We start from the raw sequence: 18,458 nt of genomic DNA on the forward strand, positions 1-18,458 counted from the left end.
CAAAAGAATCCCGTGTGTATTTTGTAAGTATTTGTATACTTGAATGATTCAAGCATAAAACACAAAGGCTTAAAAAATATTAAACAGATATGCTCTCTTCCATTTGCACAATATCTAAAATTAGAAAAATCCAGTCTTAAAATGATGCTAAAAATCCTGTTCATCCAGTTAATCTTCTAGACTGGATCACTTTAGTTCATTATTATCAGGTTGTTCTAAAAACTGACTGAAAAGCCGTCACTTGATCCAAAATGCTGCAGCAGGAGTACTGACAGCGACTAGAAAGAGAGAGCAGATTTCTCCTATATTGTCTGATGAGCTTGGAAAAGAACGAACCTGGACTTTTTAAAGTTTCTTGAAGACACTTCACCTCTCATCTGAAAGCTTCTTCAGTTCTAAAACCAAATGGTGGAAAGTCTCAGATATTTAAACCCTAGTGGGGGTTGTCCATTAAGAAGGTCGATGTGCCTTGTCACATGAGCCAAGATGTTAAAAAAGCTGTAAGTCATTAACAGCAGAGTTCATCAGCAGAACAAACCTTCCCTCACCCTATATCATGTGACCCATTGAGATCAACTGACGCAAGATGTAAGTACGGCTTGAGGCACCTTGGGAAAGGGATCTCAAAACTGCATTGTAGGTGGCAAGCAGTTGGTGTGATAAGCCACCTCCTCTGTTGAAAGATGGCTGTTCACAGTGGACATAGAAGGCCTCTTTCACTTCTCTGTCAAACTATCTGTCTTGTCTGTCTAAAATGTGAACACTGACATCCTTGAAAGAGTGATCTTTATCCTTTAGATCGGGGTGTCCAAATCCAGGCCTCGAGGGACGGTGTCCTGCAGGTTTTAGATCTCACCCTGGATCAACACTCCTGAATCAAATGATTAGTTCATTACCAGGCCTCAGGGGAACTTCAAGACATGTTGAGGAGGTCATTTCAATCAGATCTCACAGGTATAGGAATGCTTGGCACTATACAAGGCTTAAAGTACACTAGTAATGTTCCTTAGGAACTCAGTGCACTGGAAGACAATACTGGAGACCAGAGATGGGCAGTAACACATAATCCAATTACTTTTTAATGTAAGGGATTGCTATTGCAAAAAGGTAATTAGATTACTGTTACTTTCCAACGTCCATGGCACCAACAGACACATGTGTAGATCAAGAATAGAAAACATGGGGCGCGGGATAGAGCAGCACCATGCAGCATTTAATGTTGGGAAATACTGACATTACTTTGAGTTTGACTCTTTAAAAAGTGACTAAGTAACTAATTACTTTATTCAAGTAATTTGAACAACACTGCTGGAGACCAACTCCAGGCTACTGCACAAGCCACTGTCAAGCGTGTAATATACGTAGGACAAATATGTCCCACAGATGACAGTGCTGACTCAATGTCAGAGGGAGGACTGGGAGAGTAGTTTATGTCCTGTGCCAGAACATTTCCCATGTGGCCACTGAGGGTTTTTATTATGTTCAAATCAAAAGAGCTGCATTGCTAGTGGTATGAGGAAAAGAATGGATTGGTACAGCAGATCCGGGAAAGTACTGACAAGCACTTAAGTTGTTCCAGGTTTTCTCACAATATTCATATTCATAATGGATGAAATTCATTTTTTACCTCAAATACCTACACACAATATCTCATGATGTTTCTGCCCATAGTTATTCCCTCATTGTCTTCAGTTGTGTTTTGATCCCTGTCTGCTCCAGTCTGCATGCCAAATGTCGTTGGGCAAGATACTAACCCCATGTTGCTCTCCGAAGTAGGATTTAGATAGAAAGCATTTACATAGAAAGAGCATAGAAAAGCACTGTATAAGAATAAGTCCATTTGCATTACATTAAAGTTTGAGGGAGGCTTTGTCACACCAAAGCCCCAGCCAATCTAAATTTAAACCACTAATGCAAGGTGATAGGGTGAACCAATGCACCACCTTTCCACTCAGAATCAACAAAAAAACACTATCATATATGGAGTCTAGTGTTAATTGATGGATCTGATCAATAATGAGTGTAGAAAGCCCCTTCAAGTGTGAGTTTACAATGCAATGTATTATTTTGAACTATAGAGAAAAGACTGTCTTCCCATCCACTTCAACAAATTTCATCCACATTTTTGCTAAAAGAAAAATGATCAATGATTTTAGGAAAATAACTGAGATTCCACTTAAGAAGCAGTGAACTTAAGGTTGAGAAGCACAGACAGACCACAAATTTTGAGAGATGTTGTGATCTGCAATTTAAAAGAATGTCACGTTCACCTACAGTTTCACTATAACACTTCAGGCAGTGTGTATGAAAATAATTTGCAGATGAGCTCTACAATGACATGAAGAGGGGATTTTATTCTGCAAATCAAAAGCAGCAATTGTTAACTTATTCAGTGTTCAAAAAAAGTTCTTCACTCACAGTGTATCTTGACTTCCACTGTGCAGCTCTCTTCTCCCACATCATTGCTGGCTGTGCATTTGTAGAGTCCGGCATCGTCCTTGGTCAAATTCCTCAGTGCCACAATCTCTGGGGTTTTGAAATCTGATGTACCAAGAATGACAAGACAGCATCTAAGAGTGCACTACTGTTTTATGGTGTTGTTTGAAAAAGAGTTGATTTCTATTGAAATAAATGTACCTAAAGATGAGTTAACATAAAGAAATAGCCATAGCCTTTGTACAAATCTTTGCTGTTTTTAAAAAGTAAATACTTTTGACAGATTCTTTATGCAAGCTAAATGTACTTGAAAAAGATAAAAGGAGAACAGAATAACTTAGATTAGTCAGAAGTCTTCATTTATTTAAGAGCTGAAACATGACTATGCAGTAAAACGAGTATGTAATCAGTTCTGTTTGTTTGTCTTTATGTTAGCATGCACAGCATCTAGTGTCCACAGTTTAGCATTTTTCAGATTTGGCATCATGGTGGATTTTTTTTGAAAATTGGTTGAAGGTCAGTAACACCAAATGTGAAAATCATTAAACAGTTTATATTACCTGCAATTTTTTATAGATCATCTTCAAATTCCAGAACAATACACTTGACCTTGGGGGACGTGAGTACCGAGGTTGGATAAACAAAGGTCAAAGTTGACCAGATCGAGGTATATATATTTTGGGCATGGAGAGAGCTGTACAACACACTTTTTATGTTTTCATTATGATGCCCTACCACATCACAATGATGTGTGTGTTTTGTTCTTTTTTGCTTCGTTTCAAGGTTAAAATTTTTGTTTTAAAAAGCCCTAGGTACATCTGACAGACTTACCTATCAGTGTCAGTGGAGGCAGCTTGTCTACATATTTGCCTTCGTCCAGTACTTTTTCCCATTTGTAATGGATAGGATCAGAGCCATCAGCGGACTTGCAGCTCATCTTAACATCACTGCCTTCCAAGAATTTGCCCTCCATCCAGCACTGTGGCTCAGATGGCTTCACTGTGGACATACAGTCAGACAGACACACAGACATTCTCAAAATGCTGTTGAGTCATGTGGCAGGGTGTGGTTTGTGGCTCAGCTGCAGGGGAGGGGTGGAGCAGAGGGTTCAGGGTGCGGAGTCAGCCTCAGGTGTGAGGCTGACTCAAACCTGAGCTCCATCATCTAGTCATGCCTCCTCGATAAAAGATGTGCTGGGACCTGAGGTGGGACCTAGGGCTACAAGCAGGGCAGATGAAAAGTTGTCCAGTTAAAAACAGTGCAAATAAAAACGTGTGCAACTGCAAACGCTGTTGGCGGGTACATCATTTCCACAGTGGTGCCAAAACCCAGCGCCTCCACTGGCAGAACCAAGACCGGCCCAGCCAGTGGAGGCGCTGGCCTGGATGGTGGGTGAGCTGGTGGGTATGCAGTAGGAGCAGGAGGTGGTGTTTAGCCACCAGCTGGAACAACTGCAGGACCAATCTGAGCACTGGATGGGGCTTTTGGGAAGTCTGGTAGCTTGGGCTGGCCCCCGCCAGTGTCCCTCTACTGTATGGGGGAGGGAGACGACCCCCCCCCCACGCCTTCCTGGAGGTCTTGCGGGCCATGGCGGTTGTGTACCATTGGTTGGAGGAGGAGTAAGTGCTGATTCTGCTCCCGCTGCTGTCTGGCAAAGCCCATGCAGTGGCTCTCAGCCTGCCCGCGTGTGAGCAGCAGCTTTGCAGATGTCCAACAGGGCCTTGTACCACAGGACTATCGCTGGCGGTTCTGGGAGGGTCGGATGGGGCCGAAGGACTAGCCTTTCCCCTACGCTAGTCAACTCAGCGAGGCTGTGGCTGTAACCCAGGTCCGCTCAAGGGGAGGCTCACATCATGGAGCAGGAGATCCTGGAACTGTTCATTGCGGGCTGCCCATGGAGACCACAGGATGGATCTGCTGCCATCGCCCAGGCAGCTTGGGCGCCTCGATTTATCTCTGCACAACTGGGGGAGGCGGCAGGGCAGCCCCCTATGCCACCTAGTAGCTGGCCTGGCTCAAATAAACCCATCTAAAAACAAAATTGATCAGTTTTTGGACAACATAACTCCTCCAAAATTATTAGACACTCAAGCAATGGCACTGGATTCGCCACTGACACCAGGTGAACTCCAGGAAGCCCTGATAAGTATGCCCAATAATAAGGCTCCAGGTCCAGACGGCTTTCCTGCAGAATTCTACAAAGAATTCTGGACGATTCTAGCACCATTTTTTTTGCAGAACGTTGTTGGAAATCAAAGAAAAGGGCAGACTTCCATCAAATATGAATTCTGCAAACATTAATCTCCTGCTAAAACCAGGCAAAGACCCTGTATATCCCTCAAGCTATCGTCCAATATCCCTTATACATGTAGACCTTAAAATAATCTGCAAAGCTCTCTCAAAGAGACTAGAGAAAATGACCCCCCTCTTAATTCATCCTGACTAAACTGGTTTCATAAAAGGTAGGCACTCATCAACAAATACAGGTAGATTACTTAATTTGATAGACTACTCATACAGTAAAAACATCGAAACTACAACATTTTCTTTAGATGCAGAGAAAGCGTTTGACAGAGTTAACTGGAAATTTCTATTTGCAACTTTACACAAATTTGGTTTTGGATCCTCTTTCATTAACTGGTTAAAAATATTATACAATTCCCCAACAGCTTGTGTCAAAACAAATGACCAAACATCCTCCAGCTTCTGTCTCCTGAGGGGCACCAGGCAGGAATGCCCACTCTCCCCTTCACTGTTTACAATTTTTATTGAACCACTAGCAGCAGCAATTAGACAGAATACAGTAATTAAGGGCATAAAATACAAGAACGTGGAACATAAAGTCAGCCTTTATGCGGATGATGTGTTACTTTTTCTCCAAAATTCACAAACCAATATCTCTGGTGTGATTGAATCTACAGTCCTTCCGATAAATTGCTCCTTCCATAATTCTTCTTCTACACCACTGCAATCTGGAAATATAAAATATTTAGGTATTAATGTTTCTCCCAAGCTTGCAGATCTAACTAAATTAAACCATATCCCACTTTTAAAGAAGGTAGAAGGTGATCTGGCTAGATGGAAATTTCTACCCATATCACTCATGGGAAGGGTTGCCGCTATAAAAATGATGGCCTTACCAAAAATAAATTATTTATTCTCAATGATCCCAACTAAACCACCACGAGATTGGTTCAGATCCCTAGATTCATACATGTCCAAATTCCTTTGGAAAAATAAACCCCCACGTATAAGCTTAAAAACACTACAAAAGACCAAGGATAAAGGAGGATTAGAACTACCTAACTTTCAGCACTACTTCTTAGCCAACAGGCTTCAGTTTATCTCAGGATGGCTAAAACATACCCTCTTAGATGAACCTTGGCTAGATGTAGAACAAGCACTTTGCAATAATCTAGAGATTTCAGACCTACCATTTATCAGCTCAAACATCCAACAACATGAATGCTTCAAAAGCGTCAACATCAGCTCTTCTATGACAGCATGGTGGGAGTTTCTAAAATTGACGGAGTCTTCATTAATCCCATGCAAACGTACACCTATCTGGAACAACCCTGACATATTACAAAACAATAATATGATCAACTTTCCAGATTGGTGTTGTAAAGGAATCAAATACTTGGAACATATATTAGAAGGAACAGAATTTATTCCATTTGACAGACTAGTTACACAATATAGGATCAACAAGAAAAGATTTTTAGAATATCAACAAATTAAATCCATAGTAAAAAAGAAATTTAAACCGGGTCAAGTTGAACTACAAACACCACCAAGTGTGGTTCAATTTCTTACTCTTAAAACCCCCAAATTACTATCCAAAATATACAGAATGCTTTCTAAAACAGATGAATCAATATCACTTCCTATTGCAAAATGGGAAGCGGATTTATCAGTTAACTTAGACCAAAACTTCTGGTCTCAGATTTGCTTAAAAACTTTTCATTTAATTAGAAATCCCAGTCTTCAATTAATTCAATACAAAATACTACATAGAGTGCACTATACAGGTCATCGGATGTTCAAGGTGGGCTTTATGTCTATCAACAACTGCTCACACTGCCAAACCAATTCACCGGACAATTATATCCACGCTCTTTGGTTCTGTCCACCAGTTCAGAAGTTTTGGCGCGAGATATGTGAAGACTTATCAAAGTGTCTGAAATGTAACATTCCAACTTCCCCTTTAGTGTGTTTGTTGGGCAGCTTAGATAATGTCACTACAGATAAGAATATGGCCCATATGGTTTTCACTGCCCTATGCATAGCCAAGAAAACAGTCCTCATGAACTGGAAAAATAAAAATGATCTTAATTCTAACCAATATAGAATTTATCTAATAGATTACATTAGTCTTGATACAGCCTCTGCCACCACAATAGATCAATTGCTCTGGGCTCCTTTGATCAGCTCCATCACCTAGTGGGGGTGGGGGGTCATAGTTTGATCCCACCTTTGCTGTTGTGATTGGTGTGGGGGTAGGGACAGGCTTAGGGCGTTGGGGGATTCCCCAGGAGCATCTTCCTTGGAGGGCTCAACCTGGGGTTGCGGCCATGGCCTATTAAGGGCTCGGTTGGCTCTTAGGTGACGGTTTCCTCGTGGCTGCGTGCAGTGGGGCTAGGGGAGGGTCTGTGCTGACGGACGTGGGTTACTGACCTGGTAGCCTGGCTGCCCCTGGGTGGGTCCGGGACGGGTGTGGGGTTCTTGGGGTGCTCCGTCTCCTGGCTGGGGCCCTGGCTGGGCCTTGGGGGCTTGGGTCCTGGTTGGTGTGTTGCCGGGGTTGTGGGTGGGTGGGTGTATGGGGGCCCAGTTCTGGCGCAGGGTGCTGCCGGTGCATCGAGCCACCTGGGGGGCTCTTCAACTGGTGGGGGAGGCTGTTACATCTTGCAGGAGGTCTCCTATCTTCAGGAACTCACTCTGCAGGAGGGGGAGATATAGGAGGTGGAGGAAGATCTCAGCCTGGGCATCTATTGTCTTGCGTAGTCTGGAAGATGAGTGGATGACGGGGTGGGTGCAGTTTTCTCTGTGGTGGGGTCGGGAAGGCTGTCCCGGGCTCTGTAGGGCCAGGCGGCGCTGCTGAACTGGGCCCCGGTCCGGATGGGCCTGGGCCCCCTTTCCCTGGCGGGTTGCAGAGTATGGGGGGTGCCTACTGGGGTCAGCGGGGGAGCTGGCCCCAGGGAGGGGTCACTTGCCCCTCCCTTCCTTCCCTCCCCATCTCCAGCTGCCTCCCTCTTCCCGCTCCACCACAACCACCCACACATGCAGGGCCTTGGGGTAAAGGTGTGTCACCAGGGTGCAGGGGAGGCATCCCCCCCCTCTGTCCCCTTCTGGCTGCCTGTGCCTCAATTTTATCCCACAACTTAGACATTCACATTACTCACACTCTCATAACACATACATATAGGATCTTGGGGGTGGGCACGCTACACGGAATCCAAATTACCATCAGGGTGTACACCTCTCCCCTGGCGCCGTTGCCCACCTCTCAATTTTAAATGCATGTAGACATTGAGGGCTATCAGGAGGGGCTATGCGCTTACCAGCTGCTCTCTGGCAGGTAGCTCCATGCCCTCCTGGGTTTTAAATGCACCTTAGGACACACATGCATCAACACTACATACGAGCGGGCGGAGGGAGGTTTGGAGTCTTCACACACCCCCGTTCTCTGCGGCCTGCTGGAGCAGGGGGGCTAGGAGGAGGAGTTTGCCATCCGATTGGGGTCTGGAATGTGGGGCCTCCCTGCTGCTGCCGAGTCAAGGCAGTCTGCTTCTCTCCACCCCAGGGAAAAGGGTAACACTACCTGGTTCTGGGTGCAGTTTCCCCCTCCAGGGGCAAGGGTACCTAAACCCAGTTCTTAGAGTACGCTTGGGGAGTGTGATTGTGTGTACAGTGTCTCTCTATGTCTGTCTCCACGTTGGGTGAGTGTGGAGTAATTGCATATGAGAGCATGAGGGTGGGAATGGATGTTTGCATCTGTGTGTGCCTGTATGTCTGTGTCTATATTTCAGGTTGGGTATCAGACGCCACCTCTCTGGGGACATCTCAGGCCCTCCAAGGTATGGAGGCCTATCTCCCCCACCACTTCCCCTGCCAGTGGCAGACGCCCTCAGACATCGGTGCGTTGGTGGTTCTTTGTGTCCGGGGATGGGCGTACAGGTACACACCGGCTCACTCGTCGGGGCCTGGAGCCTGGAGCTCGCTCGGGCCACTTCGGGGGTGGGGTGCCCTCATCCTCTCGGCCTGGGGCTCGGTCACTCTGGCACAGCTGGCTGCTGGCGAAGCTCACGGGCATGTCACTGAATTCCCCCCTGAGTGCGAGTGTAACTACCGCCCCCCGGAGTGAAGCGGAAAAAAAGTGCGAGAGAGAGGGTGAGAGAAAGAAGAAGAAAAAAACCACGGCTCGGAATAAGGAGCCGGCTCGCGTCGTTCACTTCAAAGAGTCAGCTCTAAGAACCGTTTTGTTCGCGACCGACACATCACTACTGTGTTGGCTAAAGAAGCTGACGCTTGCATGCAATGCTTTGTTGCCAGCACAAACTAGACAGACCGTGGTTGGTTTTCTGAAAGAGCATTTAAATGGCCCGCCCCTCCCTCTTCTCCTGCCTCCAAAAATGAGAGAGCAGGCTACTATGGGGAACATGGCTGCCACTGCTGTAGACACCAGATAGGCAGGTCATGGGCTGGGTCCCCTCCCACACCTGTTGCTGATTCACTGCCTGTCCCTCCCACAGCGTCCTTCCCATGGCTCCGCCTCTGTGAGGCCCTGGTCGGTGGAGGTTGACTATCAGGTGGTGGATGTTGAAGAAGCTTCCATCCTCTCCTCTGGTGTTGCCCACCTGTCCCTGGGCTGCCCCCTGCTGGTCCCCAGGCACAGTGTCGGGTGAGATGGGTCCCTTCGGCTCTTGATTGGAGCATGCCAGGTGTGGGAATTAGCCCTTCCTGAGGTGCCATCTAGTAGAGTGGACCTCAAGGTTGATGCTATCATGCAGCCTCAGCACCTCCTGTCTCAGGTGCCGCTGCTGCCTGATTGGTCTGGTTGCAGGCAGTTGTGTGCCCTGCCTCCCAGCATTTATGATCCCCTGCCCGCAGTTGGTTGCTGCCGTGCATGGCGGGAGTAGTTGCCTTGCCTTTGGCCCCTCCTCCAACGCCCCCCCCCCCCCGGACAATGTTGATTGTCAGGAGGTTGATGTTTCTGACGCTTGGCTCCGGTCAGACAACCAGGGTTGCCTGATGGGACTGCCTGTCTACCCTGCGGCCACCTTGCTGAGGGGCCTATGCAGGCATGTGGAGATGGCCATGTTCAGTTGAGGCGGGGAGGACGCGGAGCCTAGGCTCAGCTGTCCTCCAGCCGCCCTCCTCCCTCCTGACATCCTTTGAGTTGGGCCTAGCGGCCAGCACTGCTGTAGGCTGTGTTCCCCAGGCGTATTGCCCGTGCTTCGCCGGTTTTATACGCCAGTCGGACCTCGCTGCGTCTGATGGATTGGCCAGCGGTTGACAGTTCTCCGGCCTGCGGCGCTGGCTCTCTGTCTGGCAGATTGCCCAAATGTTGTGGGTCTACGTGGCCGGCAGGGCCAGCTTAGTGAGCTGACACCCCCGACGAGCCATGTCCCTGGCTGCACTCCAGCTCTAGGCTGTCTTCCCATGGGTGCTCACAGACAAAAACTACACCCTTTTTGGCTCCTACCTGTGCGCTGTCGATCCTACGTGCTGCACAATAATATTCAATATTTAGTATTTACTGTTATATTCACATAGATCATCGCAATGATGTTGTTTATTATACTCTCTTCTCAATCGAGAATCTGTGACAAGATCTGAAAACTGCTGTTCAGAAACGCTGTCCATCTAATCTGACTGAGCTGGAGCTGTTTTGCAAAGAAGAATGGGCAAGAATTTTAGTCTCTAGATGTGCAAAGCTGGTTGAGACAGACCCTAAAAGACTGGCAGCTGGAATTGCAGCAAAAGGTGGTTCTACAAAGTATTGACTCAGGGGGCTGAATAATTACGCACACCCCACTTTGCAGTTATTTATTTGTAAAAACTTTTTTGGAATCATGTATAAATCATACATGATTCCACTTCTCACGTGTACACCACTTTGTATTGATCTTTCATGTGGAATTCCAATAAAATGGATTCATGTTTGTGGCCGTAATGTGACAAAATGTGGAAAAGTTCAAGGGGGCCAAATACTTTTGCAACCACTGTATTAATCTCTGTCTCTCTTCCACAGCATGTCTTTATCCTGTCTTCCTTCTCTCATCCCAGCAGATGGCCCCGCCCCTCCCTGAGCCTGGTTCTGCCGGAGGTTTCTTCCTGTTAAAAGGGAGTTTTTCCTTCCCACTGTTGCCAAAGTGCTTGCTCATAGGGGGTCATATGATTGTTGGGTTTTTCTCTTTATGTATTATTCTAGGTTCTACCTTACAATATAAAGCGCTTTAAGGCAACTATTGTTGTGATTTGGCGCTGTATAATTAAAATGAATTGCATTGAATCCAATGCACAGAACTGTATAGACCCATCTTTCCTCACCATAAGAACTATGGGGCTCCACTAGACACTGTGTGACACTTCTGCCACTCCCATCTCCAGCCTAGCAGCTGATTCTTTCTCATCTATTTGTCTAGTTATCACAAAAGAGTGAGAATGGAGTAGTGGAACCTACACCGATTTTTCAAAACAGTCAGGTTGTCCTATGCAACATACACATCTCTGGACTGCTACCAGGCCTGCTACATAACCTTAATCATCAGGCAAAGGTGAAAAATTGTTTTTTCAATATCCTTGTCATTTCCTAGGCTGTTGTCTTCACTCCTCAAGTCCAATATCTTGTTTGTTGCTGGCTCTATGTACTATAGGCATTTCAATTTCCATTTTTAATTTCAAACCTATGGTTATATTTCTGCTTCTTTGCCCGGGCCAAGTTAGGGTTACCTAGAACCTTTTGTTGCTTCTTGGTCACCACATGGTCTCAGGAATCTGCTTTGTATCAGGGGAATTATGCGTGGCTTGCTGCCTCCCTCAAGTCCCCAACAATGTCTTTTGATTCAGCATCTAGAGAGTTCCTGATTATATTAGGGATGGGTACCACCTCACCTCAAGATTCAGCCACACCTACTTCCAGTGATGGCCAATCCATCTGACTTTGGCAATGGCATGATTCCAGGAAACAGCAATTCCTCTCATGCTAGAAGATACTTGAATCACATTGGCCACACAATGCACATCTACATATGAATGGGTTCTTCTCTTTCAGTGACTAATTCCAGCCAAGTGGCCTATCTACCTCTATACCACTTTTTGTTATGGCTGGCTGTAGTCCTTGGCAATCCAGATACCAGCGATTCCAACCTCTTCTGAGTTACTCTTAGGTGTGAATCCTGATTTTTGAAGATGTAGTGATCTCCACTCCATTCACATATCTTTACTTCCTGATTTATGCCAGGACTGTTAGTCCATATCACATAGTTTCCAGTCAAATCCTAACATACAACCCACCAAAATGGATGAACAGCCCCTTTGGTTCCTGGTTTAGTTTGTTGGCCACTTTGATTCCTGGTTCCTTCTACCTTGGAATAGGCTAAACTGCTCTTCTTTTACCTGCACATCCCTCTTCTTTAACAAAATTGTCTCCAGTATGTCAAACTCATCACAACACTGCAGTGTCCTTTTGATGGTCACGTGCCTTTATCCACACTCTCTGCCCTGCATGGAACTGGTCCCACCCAGTCTTTCACAAAAGTGCATTGATTTAGCTCCTCTATTTGGGTCTTGAGACCGGTCTCGAGACCACTTTTACGTGGTCTTGGTCTCGCTGTCTTGGTCTTGCATTCTCAGATCAACATCGTCAGATGCCTGACTGACAACTGTATAAAACAAAAACTACACACAATATTCGAAGCACATAGCGCACAGTCGTAAATTCCCCCTAATTTTGGTATGATCCGAGCTCAGGCACTAGGCGACTGAGCACAGCACTTACGCATGTGAGCGAGGGGGAAGAAGCTGCTGCCTGCGAGTTTGCTGTAGGAGAAGTGCAGACAGGCAGACAGAGGAGAGCTTAAGTTTGACCAGGTACCAAAGCAAATCATTCGTACTGTACAAATAATGTAAATATGGCGGTGTATCACAAAAGATTGATATCAAACTATCACTTGACCCATATTACGTTACTTGCTCTTCAAGTGAATCAACAAATGGCGAAATGAAAAGCCGAACAACAACAATGTTGGTTTTTTTTAGAGAGTCTTAGCTCACATGTGTGTTTATTTCATATTTTCAGTTGTTTCCCTCCACGGCTAAACAAACTCTCTAAATTGGTTTCAGTTATGTACTGATGAACACAACAATGGACATAAGGGGCTTCTTTCAAAGAAAAACTCAGGTAGATGTTATTTTATATATTATGCTTTGTATGTTGTTCAGTATATTTCTATGCAAAACAAGAGGAATTTCAATACACAGCAGTATATTCACAGCTGAAACCAGATATTTTATACACTGTTGGGAAAAAAAAAAAATTTACTGTTAAACATGAATTTAGAGTAAACTTGTTTTGTTTTAGATAAATATTGAAATATCTTTTGAATTAGTTGAATGTCAGAATAAAGAGAGAGAGAGCTGTCTATTTTGATCACTTTCATCAAATTTAGCAGTACATATACACTAAGTTTATTGTTAATTAATAAGAAACTCCAGACGATTCTATTCTGAGCTGAAGAAGCTTCTGATAGGTTTGTAGAGTCCATGTGAGTAAATTGGTGGCACAGCTGTGGATGCATATAAGGCAAAACACAGAGCCTGTTTCTTTGACATGGGAAAATCAAGAGATGTCAACCAAAACACCAGGAAAAGAATTGTGGAGCTCCATAAGTGTGGCTCAATTTGAATACAATTTGGTGCCATTTGCAATTAAGAAATACAGATAGTTTCTCTTTTTACTCTTAAAGTTAACAAATATGTTAACAAATCTAAAAAAATAAACATTTAGTCTGATTTGATGTTACAATTAAAAAAGTGTTTTTATCTGGTTTCAACTGTATATTTGATGATGTTGGTGTTTGGAGGGAGGGAGGGAGGGAGGGAGGGAGGGGGAGAGAGAGAGAGAGAGAGAGAGAGAGAGAGAGAGAGAGAGAGAGAGAGAGAGAGAACAAGAGCAGGTGAGACACACATGTTAGTCACATGGTTGTTTGCCAAAACTCATCAGAACATGTATCCAGTGCCTACTGTATCTTTTTAGATACAATATGTTACTTTCAAATTCTATATTTATTAAGTTTTGCAGGCTTGTTCGCACAACAAGGCTAAGTTATTATATAAACTTTTCTCAATCTAAATAGTGTACTTTGGTAGAATTAAAAAATAAGTGTAGTGCAGGTCTATGAGGAGTTTTAGTGCTACTATCATCGGTCCTCAGTAGTCCTGATTTTGAACTGTTGTAGTCCTGATTTAATTCCGGATCAGTTCTGGGTCTGGTTGAATTGGGGTTTAGTCCTCGTGTCTTGATACAGCCCCGACTTTGTTCTGCCTCGCTGCTTAATTAAAAAGCTAGATTAAGGTGTCCTGCATATGTGATATTTTTTTTTTCCTATATGAAGTCATTCTTTTTTGAACAAAACTCAAAACACAGCCTATTAATCTTTCAGTCATTTCTACCCTCACTTAATTTCCTTACGCTGCTCATCTCTCACACAGTGGCTCAGCTATGCTCCAATCCCTCCATATTGTGGCCAAGCGTGCGTCTGTCCTCTTGGTTTCACTCTCGGTCTCGGTCTTGGTCTCGTCTCGACTTGGTCTTGTCTTGGTCTCGGTTTAGGTGGTCTTGACTACAAGTCTAGCCAACAGTGCTAATCGCTGCACTACCATGCTGCCCAGAAATCAGATAAGCAATGGAAATTATTCTAACGCCTATATTTTGCTAAATGAATGATAGCCTGATTCTTATTTAGCACTTTTCTACTCTCTAACACTCAAATCACTTTATACAACATGCCTGACTCATTCACACTCTGAAAGATGCATCAGAAAGCAACTTGGGATTAGTATCTTGCCCACAGATATTTGGCACGGAGACTGCAGCAGTGGAGCAGACTGAACCACCAACCTTCTAATGAGTAGATGACCTGCTCCACCTCCTGAGCTACAGCCACCCTGTCTTTGTGCGCACAGACATGATCCAGCTTCACACTTGGCAGATTAGTGTCTGTGTGGCTGCAGGAATATGAAAGATAACAACGCATTATTACACATGATTCTGAATAAAACAAATGGTACTAAGTGTTGTAGCTGAACAGAGAACCATATATGATTTTGCTGAAATTATTTTTGAAATGATATGATTTTTCTGATCTGAATATAATAAATAAAAAAATATAATCTATGTAATAATTCTAATAAAAGGCCTTTCACTTAGATTTCATATGGAGTGGCTTGTTTTTGCAAAGATGACCTTGGAAGTTGTGTGTGCATGTGTTTATGTGGAAAGGATGGGAGGGGCAAGTGAGCGAGTGACACCAAGGAGCCACTTATCTAAAAGAACGTCTGACTTTTAAAATGTGTGATTTAATGAAAGTAATTATATTGTGTTGTGTGATTAGCAAGCACAGAGTTTTGAAGAGAAAAGGTGAGAGAAAGTATTTGAATGTGTTTAAAACAAAAAGGGATTTTGAAGAAATACATTTTCATATTAGAATGAGCTAACGATAGATCTAGTTAAAGTAAAATAGCATAAACTAAATTAAAGTATTTTCATATGTGACTGAATGTTCATACATAATGGAATTTTCTCTGTTCAGAGTATTAGAAATAAGGTATATAATGTAATGAAGTGATTTTAAAGTTTAAACTTTTTTTTAAATCATGTATGTGGAGCAGTCAGGTAGAATGAGAGAGGAAGACAAGGACATCAGCTGATTGGATGTCACAGTGGGTGAGGCCAGATGTCATTTCAGAAGATATCCAGAAAGACAGAGGGGGGGCAGGTATGAAAGTTGAAAAGACACAGAGGTTCTTTCCTTTCAGGTGCCAGAGGGATCAACTGCTGCCCAAACTGTAAACCTGCAAATTGGTTTTGGCTTTTCTCTGCTCATTTTTGACAAGTTAGATTATGGGATAAAGAGGACTTTCCAGTCAACACTGAACACGGGAATAAATGCAGGAATATTAATGGTAGCTCCTCTATTGATCATGGCAATTGTTATTTCTGGGATGATTTTAGTGGCCTGGAAAGGAGGCTCCAAGGAATTATAAATTTATTAATATAGCTAGGATAACCTGTAAGAGCTATTTGCACCAATAAAGAAGAATCCTCAGACTTTTTAACCTTCTGTGAAACAGTAAAGTATATGTCCACCATTTAGACTTTGTTAAAGCGATTTAACAGGAGCAAAGCAAAAACAAAATGAAATAATAAAAACATCATTAAACAATTATTAAATACTTTAACTATGTTTATCTAACAACCTGCTCCGAGCTAATGCTGATTTTGTTCACCCAACAGGAAAGCAGATGGGCATTTAGTGGAAGTATGATGCAAATCAAAATACTTTTGAATGAACCATCAAACAGCAAAAATGAGCAGATGAAAATCCAGAAATTCAAAAATCAATTCACAGGTTCACAGTTTGGACTCTATCTGCTGGAATCGTCTGAACTGCTCACAGAAGACGAAAGGGAAGAACCCAAAATCTCTTTTACATCTGCTCACCCTTTCTCCCTCATTTCCCTACTGGATGTCACATTTTGCATTTTGGACAGTCTAACTGTTGACGTTTAAATACCTTATCTATCTCTCTGACTTACATGATTTAAAACAAAGCTTTTATTTATTTTTATTTTATTGATATTCAGCATGCCAGCTTTTACACTTTAAAATCACCTCATTACATTTTCTTTGTTATTCTTAACATAAAGAAATCATTTAAATTTAAACATTTAACTACAAATGAATATAATTCACTTCCTGCACACACACACACCAAGATCAGACTCTGTGCAGGCTCTCAGTGAAGCCTGTTATTAGAATCACTGTTACTGTATTTTCTGATTCATTATACTGGTTAACTTAAACATATTTATTTTATTTTATTGATATTCAGCATGCCAGTATTAAGCAACTAAGAATAATTAACCCTTAAAGTAAAGTAAAGTAAAATTGTATTTGTATACCACCTTTCAAGACAAAAATCCCAAATCCCAAAAAAGATCGGTTTTTAGCTGTTTTTTAAATGAAACCACTGAGTCCACAGATCTCGGGCTCAAAGGAAGGGAGTTCCAGAGTCTGGGGGCCACAGTTACAAACACTATCGCTTTTAGCCTCGTATGTTGGACGACCAGCAAGCCCTCATCACCTGACCTCAGGGACCTGCTGGGGATGTACTGATTTAAAATATCTCTGATATAGGTTGGTGCTGAATGTCAAAGTCAAAATCTTGAAGTGGATTCTTAATTTTATGGGGAGCCAGTGCAACTGGATCAGCAGAGGTGTAATGTGGGAGTATTTAGAAGACTTGGTCAGAAGCTTTGTGGCAGCGTTCTGAACAACTTGGAGACGATCCACGGAGGCTTTACATAAACAAGTAAACAAAGAATTACAATAATCCAAACGAGATGAGACAAATGCATGGATGACCATTTCTAGTTCTGAGCGTGATATAATGGGACTCACCTTAGCAATATTTTTTAAATGATAAAAACAGGAGCGAACCAATAAATTAGCATGAGTGTCCAAAGTCAGAGCTGAGTCAAAAGTTACACCAAGGTTCCTGATAGAAGGTTTGGCAAATGTAGTGAAGTTTTCCATCACCATAGGTACCAGTTTTTTGGGAGCACAAACAAGGACTTCAGTTTTCCCCTCATTTAGCTGAAGAAAGTTATCAGCCATCCATCCCCTAATGGAATCTAAGCACCTTTGTAAAATCGGTAGTTTGGAAAACATCTTGGGGCTTAAAGAAGATATACAACTGAATATCATCTGCATAGCAGTGATAAGAAATATCTTTAAAAGTGCTCAATAAGTGCTGAAGAGGGAGTATGTACAGCAAAAACAATAAAGGCCCCAAAACAGAGCCCTGTGGCACACCATATTCAAGAGAAGCAGAAGAGGACCTGTATTTAGAATTAGCCACAGATCATTTTTCTGTGGCTGATCCTTATGTATTTGCATTTAATATGTTATATTATATTAGTTTTAAGTGCAACTGCGTTAACCATCAGTACAACCACATATAAATCATGGTTTTGTGTTTTACACTTAAAAAACCTAATGCTATGGTTCTTCAGGATTATTTCTATGATGAGTTGGCAACACAGTTCTTATCTTCCTTCATTCCTTCAGACACACACAAGGTTGAGGCTGGCTCATGTGCACACACACAACTCTGACATTAAAACAATCATTTTCACTACTTAAACTATATTTTTCCTTTATATACTGATCAAACCTGTATTTTGAATTAATCCATTATTAACAATAAAAATGCTTTATAATTAGGAAATAGAGAAAATCCCTCTTTTAGGACTCTGGCTGGGAATTAAAACCTTTTACTTTCTCTTAGCTGTGATGTAGAGGGACCAGGTGTCACAACAAGCTCTTCAGCAAAGGCCAGACCTCTCTCAGGTATTTCACCATGCTCTTTCCTGGCTTTTTCAGTCAAACCAGGCTCTTTAAGGTCAAGGTCAAATTTGTTTAACTTTAACTTTTTGAATTCTGGGAAATCTTGGGTCTCACTTTGAGTTACCAAACCACTTTTTTGCCGCTGGTCCTAAAGACTGCAAAGCCGATTGAAATATCCCTGATGTAGCAAATCCACTTAGAAAAGAAAAGTGTACTTTATTGATCCCCGTGGGGAAATTCCTCTCTGCATTTAACCCATTTACTCAGTGAAGCAGTGGGCAGCCATTGGGCGCCCAGGGAGCAGTACCTTGCTCAGGGGTACCTCAGGGTAGCCGTTTAGTGGATTCGAACCACCGACCTTCTGATCATGGGGCCCGACTCTACCTAC

At 43.2% G+C, this 18,458-nt stretch overlaps 1 protein-coding gene across 3 annotated transcripts in view; it reads right to left on the minus strand.

The window, feature by feature from the left end:
• The window catches only part of LOC120734749 (CXADR-like membrane protein), a 109,536-nt gene that overhangs the window by 11,115 nt on the left and 79,963 nt on the right, over nucleotides 1–18,458 (minus strand). For 2 of the 3 annotated variants that reach the window (XM_040033711.1, XM_040033709.1), the window contains 2 exons: nucleotides 3,268–3,435; nucleotides 2,419–2,541 (listed from right to left, as the gene is read on the minus strand). In XM_040033711.1, coding sequence (XP_039889645.1) covers nucleotides 2,419–2,541; nucleotides 3,268–3,435 — 291 coding nt within the window. The remainder of the gene's footprint in view (nucleotides 1–2,418; nucleotides 2,542–3,267; nucleotides 3,436–18,458) is intronic. The other variant, XM_040033712.1, reaches the window with a different exon arrangement.

This window comes from Simochromis diagramma, unplaced genomic scaffold, assembly GCF_900408965.1.
Source record: "Simochromis diagramma unplaced genomic scaffold, fSimDia1.1 OVJJ01000721.1, whole genome shotgun sequence".
NCBI lineage: Eukaryota > Metazoa > Chordata > Actinopteri > Cichliformes > Cichlidae > Simochromis > Simochromis diagramma.